At 40.7% G+C, this 12,728-nt stretch overlaps 1 protein-coding gene across 1 annotated transcript; it reads right to left on the bottom strand.

Moving 5' to 3' along the window:
- Window positions 1–1,802: 1,802 nt before the first annotated feature.
- si:ch73-352p18.4 (inositol 1,4,5-triphosphate receptor associated 2) lies at window positions 1,803–11,399 on the bottom strand. The gene is made up of 12 exons (XM_056447982.1): window positions 10,782–11,399; window positions 10,632–10,704; window positions 10,527–10,557; window positions 9,228–9,368; window positions 6,141–6,272; window positions 5,926–6,070; window positions 5,804–5,838; window positions 4,880–4,927; window positions 4,726–4,796; window positions 4,580–4,645; window positions 3,314–3,427; window positions 1,803–2,426 (listed from the first exon to the last, which is right to left on the bottom strand). The coding sequence occupies exons 1-12, from the start codon at window positions 10,843–10,845 to the stop codon at window positions 2,315–2,317; spliced, it is 1,032 nt and encodes a 343-aa protein (XP_056303957.1). The 5' UTR covers window positions 10,846–11,399; the 3' UTR covers window positions 1,803–2,314.
- Between the last annotated feature and the right edge of the window lie 1,329 nt (window positions 11,400–12,728).

Below are 12,728 nucleotides of genomic sequence, written 5' to 3'. Positions count from 1 at the left end.
TATTAAAATATAATACTTGTATATTTATTTTATTATTTATTTTATGTGCGCAGCCTAATTGCTTACTGCGCATGCGCGGATTTACGTGCGAGAACAGGTGAGCTGTGAATCATTTAACTGAGTGTGTTATAATATAATCTAATATAGTTTTGCATCATACACGTGTTAGTCTGTGTGTTTGTTTGTTTGTTTGTTTGTGTGTGTTTGTACAGCCGTACTGTAAATATGCTAGCATCTGTTAGATTAGCGTACTGCATATGTGCTGTTAAGTCACACATTGGCACAAGAGTGTATAAACGCACATGAAGGAACATGAGCCTGATGCCCTGCAGTGTATGTGTGAGAGAGAGAGACTCATGTCCTGCGGCGCGTGTGTGTGTGTGTGTGTGTGTGTGTGTGTTTGGCGGTTATTCTGCGCACATGGTCAGTCGGTGTCTGTATTGCGTCATCAGGTCATTCATGTCTCACATTATCTCCTCATAATACACGTACATTCATCACAGCTCCATCTGCACACTGTTATATTACATAATATTGACATTATTATTACATAACGCATCAATTTTTACTGTAGATCCTTACTATACATGATATACACCTATAAACCATTACATAGTTGTAATATAGTAATTATTAGAATGATGTAAAGCAAAATATGAAGTAAATGCAGTCTTTCACCGAACGTCCTTCAATATTGTTTTATAAAACATGTTCATATAATAAACAAATGTGATGTAACTTCTCGTATTTGCATTATCTTCAGTCATACACATGCAAAGTATATGAATGTATATACAAATGTATACATATACATTTTAATTATACCAATTTTAAAAATTGGTGATAAATAGAAAGTAAATATGAAATTAGTATATATCTTTTAATACAGTTGCCTAAATATCATAATTAATTAAAAGACTTTTAATTTCTGTTTGAAATTAGTTTTTTGGCATTTTATTGTCATTTTGTTAATGTTTTTAATATAAAAAGCGGATCACGAAGTCAGATGTACACTAATTATTATTTAATTTAATAACAAATAGCTTAAATATATATATTAAAAAACTATTATATTATGAATATTATTTAATATATTAAATATAACATACATTTATAAGGATATATATTTGTTTTGCATTATTATTATCATCATAATTTTCCTTATTTATCAACCGATCCTAGTTTAGAAATTTTGCATTTTTTCCATGCCCACTTTGATACCCAAAATATCTGAAGTATTTTATATAAAATATAACAAAATAATATACAAATAATATCATATTAAACAGAATTTAAATGCGTTAATTAAACATTTCAGAAGGTCGTGATTTGCACTCGTTAAATAATTACTTTACGTTCAACAAGTGTGAATCCTGACCTTCTGAATGATATTATTTACAAAATTAACACAGCAAAAATCATGATTACTGAACGCGATTAATTAAACATTTATAATAGTTAAATATATTCGCATTAAACACCCATTTTTGTCCGTCATGTACTTAATAAACTGAGTTTGTTTTTAATTTTTCAGATTTCCACTAGTGAATATTCATCCTAACTAATCATCCGTCTTCATCAGTGGTAGATGTTAGTTTAAGGAACGTTTTCAGCTCATGTGAGCTGCTTTAATCCACTTAAATTGGCCTTACCAGAAAATTAAGAGCGCTTCCTGATCTCATTTCTCATTCTGAACTCTGATTGGCTATGACGCAGGATGTGGGCGGGGTTTAGGATGTCCTAAAATTCACAGGACAGGAAACAGAAGTGCTGATTTATTCCGAGAAGAAGCCGTGAAGATGAAAGGCTCGCTCTCCTCCTTTACTCCTCAATTATATGGGTATATTTCTCTCATTCACAGCACACATTAAACTGCAGAAATGAATACAAATGCATTTATTAGCTGAGCAATGTAATCGAGCAGATCATCGATCAGTCCGCCTGAAGCTTCTCAGTGTCTCTGAATATAAATACTGTTAATCACTGTCATTAATCAGCTGCTATAGTCGTGCACCTGTTTCAGGACAATATTAAATCTGAATATTTAATTGCACTCTGTGTTCAGGACACACACATGCACTTGACAAAGCTTAAAGTGAATTTAACACTATAATCCAGTTAAATTCATCTGCTAATGAGTAAATGAGCAGCTCAATACCGCCGCCTGCAGGAAACAGAGGGATCTACATTCACACAAATCTCTAATTCATATAATTCATAAATCATTAGCGATGGTCACTTTTACATAATTAGTGCTTTCAAATTAAATGATGTCAAATCATTCGTCATTTGTACGGATACTGATATTCACAAATTAATATAAAAGCGCTATTATCATCAGCATTATTAGAATGAATATAATTCTGACGATCCATCCGTATGAAGACCTCCAGGGCAGCAGGGGGCGCCGATCTGCAGTGAGACATCTGCAAAATATCATATTGCACATCAGTGTGGTAATTATGCGCATAAATTATGATAAATGATAGAGATGCACTGATCGACCAGCCAAGTAGCGTAATCGCATAATTTTTCGCCTTTAAAAATCGTACGATATTTCGCAGCCAGTTCGGTCTGTTAGTAGTGGTGCGCACAGTGTTGTCGCACTCACACTTACAGGCACATATAATGTTATCCGCAGGAACTTTTTTCTTTTTCAAGTGCGTGAAGCTGAAATTGTCGTTATGTTCGCGATTTGCAGCCATGACAACTCTACAAAAACATTTAGCACAATAAACGTAATCATATCTGTCAAATGATCAACACAGATCGTTTCCACCACACTCGAGATGACATCTCTGCTTATTAATGATTAACCGATTAATGCGATCAGCTTAACGAATTAAAATGTAATTTCAGTCATAGTAAACGTTTAATTTCACTATTTTAAAATTTTTGTTGCGCCAGTAAAACAAATTCAGTCATTGTGTTTATAGTGGGAAAACATCAGTCAGCAAATAATTTACCCGAAAATTAGACAGCTATGTATAAAACAATAATACAAAGTTACACATATTAAGAATTGTTATAATAAAATTTTATTTACTATTTAATTTAATTACTATACGTATATGGTTATAGACAGTGGGGAAATTATTAGCTTTGTTTGTATTGTTAATGCAGTTTTTGGGAAATGTATTTATTGTTATGATTATTAGTAGTATTTTATTATAATAAAAAGGTCTTAGCAAGAAAATCGTTATCGGGAAAAATCGTTATCGGCAGGTCAAGCTTTCCTAAAAATCAGAGATTGCAATCGGCCGATAAAATTACAGTCAGTGCATCAGTACTAAATGCTTGAACGCACACGTACAGCTCAGTGTTAGGCTCCTCCCCTTTCGCTGGCTCCTCCCCCTCAAATGAACTTCCTGTTGGTTCGAGTTGAGAATTAAGGCGGCGGCGACACAATGGTGAGACCTGTGTCACACTGGCGAATGCAAAAAATTGGTCACATGCATGTAGGTTGAGTATGAATATATGATGATATACACTCACCGGCCACTTTATTAGGTACACCTATCCTACTGCTCATTAACGCAAATTTCCAATCAGCCAATCACATGGCAGCAACTCGATGCATTTAGGCATGTAGACATGGTCAAGACAATCTGCTGCAGTTGAAAGCGAGCATCAGAATGGGGAAGAAAGGGGATTTAAGTGACTTCGAACATGGCATGGTTGTTGGTGCCAGACTGGCTGCTCTGAGTATTTCAGAAACTGCTGATCTACTGGGCACAACCACGCACAACCATCTCTAGGGTTTACAGAGAATGGTCCGACAAAGAGGAAATATCCAGTGAAGGCAAATGCCTTGTTGATGCCAGAGGTTAGAGGAGAATGGCCAGACTGGTTCCAGCTGATAGAAAGGCAACAGTAACTCAAATAAGCACTCGTTACAACCGAGGTCTGCAGAAGAGCATCTCTGAACACACAACACGTCCAACCTTGAGGCGGATGGGTTACAGCAGCAGAAGACCACACCGGGTGCCGCTCCTGTCAGCTAAGAACAGGAAACTGAGGCTACAATTCACACAGGCTCACCAAAACTGGACAATAGAAGATTGGAGAAACGTTGCCTGGTCTGATGAGTCTCCATTTCTGCTGACACATTCAGATGCTCGGGGCAGAATTTGGCCTCAACAACATGAAAGCATGGATCCATCTTCTGATGGCTACTTCCAGCAGGATAACGCACCATGTCATAAAGCACCAATCATCTCAGACTGGTTTCTTGAACATGACAATGAGTTCACTGTACTCAAATGGCCTCCACAGTCACCAGAGCTCAATCCAATAGAGCACCTTTGGGATGTGGTGGAACGGGAGATTGGCATCATGGATGTGCAGCCGACAAATCTGCAGCAACTGCGTGATGCTATCATGTCAATATGGAGCAAAATCTCTGAGGAATATTTCCAGTAGCTTGTTGAATCTCTGACATGAAGGATTAAGGCAGTTCTGAAGGCAAAAGGGGGTCGGACCCAGTACTAGTAAAGTGTACTTAATAAAGTCGCTTTTGAGTGTATAATGATATGCTATTTTAGCCTACTACGAGTCCTTATATTAAGACTGATTTTACCTTTGAAACACACTGCTGTCGCCATCATCATCTTGACTCAGACTGATGAAGGGAGAATCTTCCTGTCTGAGCAGCGCAAACAGGAAACAGTCAGACTATTTAGTCAATCGGTGTTACTTCACAGATTTGTTTATGCAGGGTTTTACCGCTTGTCCGTTTGTTCATCAGGGGTTTTAGATTTGCAGTTGTCCAGAAATAAAGTTTCTAACTGCTTCATCTGCAGAGACACATACAAACATTACACATTCAAACACCTCATCGACAGAAATGAAAGCTGGAATATGATGCTCAAATACACACCTCAGACTGAGTCGGGAGTAAGGTGATGCTAACCCTGCGGCGAGTTGGCTACGATAGAAACAATGGCTGTTACTGATGCTTAGTAGGGCTGAGGCGATAAATTGATGAATTGCAATTGACTGATTGACAGACGGCGCTCTAGGCTAGTGTTTAACAGCAGATGGTGCTCTAGCCTAGTGTTTAACAGCAGACGGTGCTCTAGGCTAGTGTTTAACAGCAGACGGCGCTCTAGGCTAGTGTTTAACAGCAGACGGCGCTCTAGGCTAGTGTTTAACAGCAGACGGCGCTCTAGGCTAGTGTTTAACAGCAGACGGCGCTCTAGACTAGTGTTTAACAGCAGACGCCACTCTAGGCTAGTGTTTAACAGCAGAGGGCACTCTAGGCTAGTGTTTAACAGCAGACGGTGCTCTAGGCTAGTGTTTAACAGCAGACGGTGCTCTAGGCTAGTGTTTAACAGCAGACGGCGCTCTAGACTAGTGTTTAACAGCAGACGCCACTCTAGGCTAGTGTTTAACAGCAGACGGTGCTCTAGGCTAGTGTTTAACAGCAGACGGCGCTCTAAGCTAGTGTTTAACTTCTAGTCTTCTTAACATCGCTATATCTTCCTAACTTTATTAATGATTATTTTATGTGAGCGGTTTGTGTAAGGAACTAGAGGTTGTATGGCTGTTGTACAGCATACATCTGCTCAGAATCAATTCAATAGAAAAATCGCAATGCGTCAGAAAATTCTCAGAATCCATGCAGAATCATTTCTCGAATTGCAATGTATCGATTTATTGTCCCAGCCCTACAAAAATCCCAAAAAAGCAACATTATATGGAAAGCAGTGACAAAAGGCTGACCCGACTAACCTTTTACATATGCATGATAAAGTCTTAAGTACTGAAATGCATCCAATAGTTAAAAATCGTGGTCAGTTACCTGTTGTGATGAATATCTGAACAGCTCTCTGTCATCTGTAGAGGAAAACTCTGATTATACACTACAGGTCTATTGAAATATTGGGATGTGCAGTCCTCCAAGCCACTAGGGGCAGCACTGACCCGTGCAGTCGCTGTATAATCGCCCTGTCCTCCTGTGCAGCAGTTTCCTGACCTCCAGCATCTCCTCACTCTCTGTAGCGTGGCGTTTCTGCAGATGCTCCAGGTGTACAGACATCAGCTCCACCGCGTGACTGACTCGCGCCTCCTGATGCACAACACATGGGTACAGATTTACTAGAAAGAGATTTTTGGTTAGTGTTTGTGATGTGAAGTACCTGGTGTGCAGCTCCGAGCATCTCTGCAGTTTTGACAACATTGTCCACATTGCTCTCCAGCGACTGCAGGTTGCTGTTCATCTGCTGAATCATGTTTCTGCTGTCCACCTCTGGGAGGCGCTCATACAACACCTGGATTATTTCAAAAGTTTTAACTCAGAAATCGTAAGTCATCATTTTGAACTTAGGGCATGGGGATTATTTTCTTACCTTACTTGCATTTATAACACTCCCACAACCTCCTCTCAACACTCTAACAACCATCCCACAATATTCTAGAAACCATCTTACAAACCCCCTCACAAAGCTCCTACACTCATAAACTTGTCATAACCCACTCAGAATGTACCTAAAATCTCAATATACCAATACCCTTTCACAGAGCACTTATAACATCCTACAATGCTCTTAAAGCCTTGTCACAATATACCTAAAATTCCTTCATCACACTCTCATGTTGCCTTACTAATCCTGTCATTATGCTCTAAAATGTTACACAACCCTCATTCATAATGCGCTTTCATAATGTCTCACAATACAATCCCAATACTTCCATAAACCCTCCATTAACCTTCTCACAATGATTTACAAATGCTCAGAAAATCCCCCAAAACACCCCAACAACATCCTCAGTCCACTCCCACATATCCACAACATTTCCGCAACATCCACAATATAGCCCCAACACTACAACAACATCTACACACTTTGACAACATCCCCAATACACCCCAACACTCCTACAACATCCCCAATACACTCCCATTACACCGCCAAAACATTCCCACAACATCCCCAATCCACCTCAACACTCACACAACATCCCCCAACACTTCCACGACATCTCCAATACACTCCCACAACATCCGCAATACACCCCCAACCCACTCCCACATCACAAATCCACCCCAACATTCAACAAAATCTGCAGAACACCCTCAAAACATTACCACAAATCCCAATACATTCCCAAAAGATCTCAACATTTCTGTAACATCCTCACTACAACCCCCAACACTCCATAATACAACTCCAAAACACTCCCACAATATTCCCAATATACCACCAAAACACTCCACCAACACTTTCATAAATCTCCAATACACTCCCAAAACACTTTTACCACATCCCAAATCCACCCCAACACTCCCAGAACATCTCCAATACACTGCCAAAACATTCCCACAACATCCTTAATCAACCCCCAACACTCCCACAAACATCCCTAAGACACTCCAACAACAATATCCAATACACTTCGACAACATCCCAATACACTGCCAAACACTTCCACAACTCTAATACACCCCCAACATCTCAACAACACTCCAACAAATCCCCAATACACCCCCAACATCTCCACAACATCCCCAATACATTCCCACAATATCCCCAATCCACTCCGAACACTACCAAAACACTCCCCAAAACACTTCCACAACATCTCGAGTACACCCCCAAAACATTCCCACAACATCCCCAATCCACCCCAACACTCCCAAGACACTTTTACCACATCCCAAATCCACCCCAACACTCCCAGAACATCTCCAATACACCCCCAAAACATTCCCACAACATCCCCAATCCACCCCAACACTCCCAAAACACTTTTACCACATCCCAATCCACCCCAACACTCCCAGAACATCTCCAATACACCGCCAAAACATTCCCACAACATCCTTAATCAACCCCCAACACTCCCACAAACATCCCTAATACACCCCAACAACAATATCCAATACACTTCGACAACATCCCAATACACTGCCAAACACTTCCACAACTCTAATACACCCCCAACATCTCAACAACACTCCAACAAATCCCCAATACACCCCCAACATCTCCACAACATCCCCAATACACTACCAAAACATTCCCACAACATCCCCAATCCACCCCCAACACTACCAAAACACTTCCACAACATCTCGAGTACACCCCCAAAACACTACCAAAATATTCCTACAACATCCCCAATCCACCCCCAACACTACCAAAACACTTCCACAACATCTCGAGTACACCCCCAAAACACTACCAAAATATTCCTACAACATCCCCAATCCACCCCCAACACTACCAAAACACTTTCACAACATCTCGAGTACACGCTCGAAACACTCCCACAAATCCCCAATACACCCCCCAAGACACTTTCACAACACCCCCAATCCACCCCTAACAATCCCAAAACATTTCTACAACATCCCCCCATCCACCCCTAACAATCCCAAAACATTCCAACAACATCCCCAATCCACCCCAACACTCCCAAAACACTTTCACAACATCTCGAGTACACCCCCGAAACACTCCCACAAATTCCCAATACACCCCCAAAACACTTTCACAACACCCCCAATCCACCCCCAACAATCCCAAAACACTTTCCAAAACACTTCCACAACATCTCAAGTACACCCCCAAAACACCTCCACAAATCCCCAAACATTCCTACAACACTTTCACAAATCCCCAATACACGTTCACAACACCCCCAACAATCCCAAAACATCCCCAATTCACCCCCAAACACTCCCACAACATCCCCACAACACTTCCAACATCCCCAATATGTCCCCAATCCAGCACCAACACTCCAACAATATCCCCAATCCACCCTCAACACTTTCACAAGATCTCCACAGCACTCCCACAACATCTCTGATACACCCCAACACTCCCACAAGATCTCTACAATACTCCCACAACATCCACAATACACCACCAAACACTACTACAACCCTTCTACAACACTCTCAATATACAACCAAAACACTCCCATAAAACCCCCAAAACTTCCACAAATCCCCAATACACCCCCAAAACACTAACATCCCCAATCCATCCCACAACACTTCCACAACAACTCCAGTACACCCCCGAAACACTCCCAACAACATCCCCAATCCACCGCCAAACACTCCCAAAACACTCCACAAAACACTTTCACAACATCTCGAGTACACCCCCGAAACACTCCCACAAATCCCCAATACACCGCCAAACACTCCCACAAGGCCTTCTCAATGCTCCCTCAACCCCGTCCCCTCAGGCAGTGTGCATGCGTGTGTTGTACCTGCAGCATGTCTCTGGTTTGCCGCAGTTCTCTCTGCAGGTTCTCCTCCGCCACGATACGGTCGTGTCGCTCCGCCTGCAGACGCTGTGTTAGCGTGTACTGGTCGCAGTGAAAACCCATCGCAAACTGGGTAAACGCGCTCTGTGTGTGCACGACAGTGTTACTTTAGTAAACAAACACTAAAACTATCAGTCAAAAAACCAGGGCCAGTGTCCTGCAAAGTTTAGGTCCAACCCCAATCAGACACACCTGGGCTAGCTAATCAAGCTCTTACTAGGCTTTCTAGAAACATACGCGCAGGTGTGTTGAGGCAAGTTGGAGCTAAAATCTGCACCCGCCCTCCAGCACCGAGAGGGACACCCCTGGCTTAATCTCTTTATTAATCAGGGGTCGCCACCGTGGAATGAACCGCCAACTTATCCAGTATATGTTTTATACAGCGGATGTCCTTTAAGCTGCAACCCAGTACTGGGAAACACCCATATACACTCATACACTACGGCCAATTTAGCTTATTCAAGTCACCTATAGCGCATGTGTTTGGACTCGAACCAGCGACCTTCTTGCTATAAGGCAACAGCGCTAACCACTGACACACCGTGCTGCCCCTAAAAACATTTTCATTAACTGAAATTAAATAATGGGTGTCACGGTGGCGCAGTGGGTAGCACGATCGCCTCAGCAAGAAGGTTGCTGGTTTGAGCCTCAGCTGGGTCAGTTGGTGTTTCTGTGTGGAGTTTGCATGTTCTCCACGTGTTGCCGTGGGTTTCCTCCGGGTGCTCCGGTTTCCCCCACAAGTCCAAAGACTATAGGTATAGAGGAAATTGGGTAAGCTAAATTGTTCGTAGTGTGTGTGTGAATGAGTGTGTATGGATGTTTCCTGTGGAAGTGGGGTAGGGCTATGTCGCCCTCACTATTCTGCCGCCCTAGGCAGCCGCCTAGGTCGCCTCGTTGGACGCGCCGGCCCTGTGTGTGAATGAGAGTGTATGGGTGTTGTATGAAAGGGCATCCGCTGTGTAAAAACATATGCTGGATAAGTTGGCAGTTCATTCCGCTGTGGTGACCCCAGATTAATAAAGGGACTAAGCCGAAAAAGAAATTTTTTTTGAGATTTGCACAAGAGCGAATGTAAAGCGTCAACACTAAACTTTACCCCGGCCGACACTGAACTACGATAACAGAAACTGAAACTAAATATATAAGAACGAAACTAAATTAACTACTTAATGATGTGAAATAAAACTAAACTGAAACTTACAGCAGATTTAAAAACAGTATCGGACAGAAAAAAAGACTCACCTCCACCTCCTGCTCTGTCATGTCCGCACTGCTGAAAAAACACTTCCTGTTAGCATTAGCATTAGCAGCCTGATAGTGTCTCTGTGCGTTTCAATGTGTTTTTACCTCTTCAATCCCAGTCTGTCCATGATAGATAAACTCTCCCAGGAAGCCGCTAACTGCTTGGCTAGGTTTAGATCTGTGGACAAACACATTATTTCTTAAGACGTAAAAATCTAGCGTAAAATCTATGTAAATATAATGGTGTGTTTCTACCGTCATCACTGTCGTCACTGTCTCCCAATATTCCAGCATAATCACACAGGCCTGATTCATTCATCTGCTCATAAAACACACACCATCACACATACAAACACACACACACACTGGTAACAGCACACTATAACAACTGTAATGTAGCGTGAAGCTCTTCTTACCGCAGTCTCTCTCTCTCTCTATGTGTGTGTGTGTGTCTCTTGATCTCTGAACACACTCATAATCTTCTTAACCCTCTTCAACACTGATCTGGAATCATCTGTCATGGTGTGAAACAACTCGACACACACTCAACACAACTGATCTCAGAGCAGCAGTAACACACACTGAACTAATTACACAACATGGCCGTGATTCAGTGTGTCAGGAGAGAACCAGGACAAACCTGCACGAAGGGTTAAACTACCTGATAATTGATCAGTAGTGGGCACGGTAATGAAGTCTTTTTACTTCGCTTCAGTACAAGCAGATTTTACTTCGTTATAATCCAAAACAAAGTATTGTACAATAAAGATTCGTTCAGAGTGATTCTCCAGTTAGCAACTCACTGATTCAAATGATTTTCAGAGTGAGTCTCCAGTAAACGATTCACTGATTTAAATGATTTTCAGAGTGAGTCTCCAGTAAATGATTCACTGATTTAAATGATTTTCAGAGTGAGTCTAGTCTTCAGTAAACGATTCACTGATTTAAATGATTTTCAGAGTGAGTCTCCAGTAAACGATTCACTGATTTAAATGATTTTCAGAGTGAGTCTCCAGTAAACGATTCACTGATTTAAATGATTTTCAGAGTGAGTCTCCAGTAAACGATTCACTCATTAAAATGATCCATTCAGAGTGAGTCTAGTCTTCAGTAAACGATTCACTGATTAAAAAGATCAATTCAGAGTGATTCTCCAGTTAGCAACTCACTAATTCAAATGATTTTCAGAGTGAGTTTCCAGTAAACAATTCACTGATTAAAATGATTCGATCAGAGTGAGTGTCCAGTAAATGATTCACTTATTAAAATGATCCATTCAGAGAGTAAGTCTACTCTCCAGTAAACGATTCACTGATTAAAATTATCTGTACAGAGTGATTCTCCAGTAAACAATTCACTGATTAAAATTATCCATTTAGAATAAGTCTAACGTACGCAACAAACTGATTCAAATGATCCTTTCAGAGTGAGTCTACTCTCTAGTAAACGATTCACTGATTAAAAAGATTTATTCAGTGAGTCTCCAGTAAATGATTCACTGATTAAAATTATCCATTCAGAGTGAGTGTCCAGTAAATGATTCACTGATTGAAATGATGCGTTCAGTGATTCTCCACTTAGGAACTCACTGATTCAAATGATTTTCATTCAGAGTGAGTCTCCAGTAAATGATTCACTCATTAACATGATCAATTTACAGTAAGTTTCTCTAATTCAAATGATCAGTTCAGAGTGAGATTACTCTCAGGTTAATGATTCACTGATTCAAACTATCCATTCAGAGTGAGTTTCCTGTAAATGATTCACCGATACAAATGATCCATTTAGAATAAGTCTAAAGTTAGTAACAAACTGATTTAAATGACCAATTCAGACTGATTTTCATTCAGAGTGAGTCTCCAGTAAATGATTCACTCATTAACATGATCAATTTACAGTAAGTTTTCTGTAAGCGATTCTCTAATTCAAATGATCAGTTCAGAGTGAGTCTCCAGTAAATGATTCACTGAATAAAATTATGCGTTCAGTAATTCTTCAGTTAGCAACTCACTGAATCAAATGATTTTCATTCAGAGTCTCCAGTAAATGATTCACTCATTAACATGATCAATTTACAGTAAGTTTTCTGTGAGCGATTCTCTAATTTAGATGATCAGTTCAGAGTGACAGTCCAGTTAGTGATTCACTGATTTAAACGATCAGTTCAGAGTGAGTGTCCAGTAAGTGATTCACTGATTCAAA

This window comes from Danio aesculapii, chromosome 22 (genome assembly GCF_903798145.1).
Source record: "Danio aesculapii chromosome 22, fDanAes4.1, whole genome shotgun sequence".
Taxonomy (NCBI): Eukaryota; Metazoa; Chordata; class Actinopteri; order Cypriniformes; family Danionidae; genus Danio; species Danio aesculapii.
The sequence above is the reverse complement of the archived record's forward strand: the minus strand, read 5'-3'. Positions and strand labels throughout refer to the sequence as shown.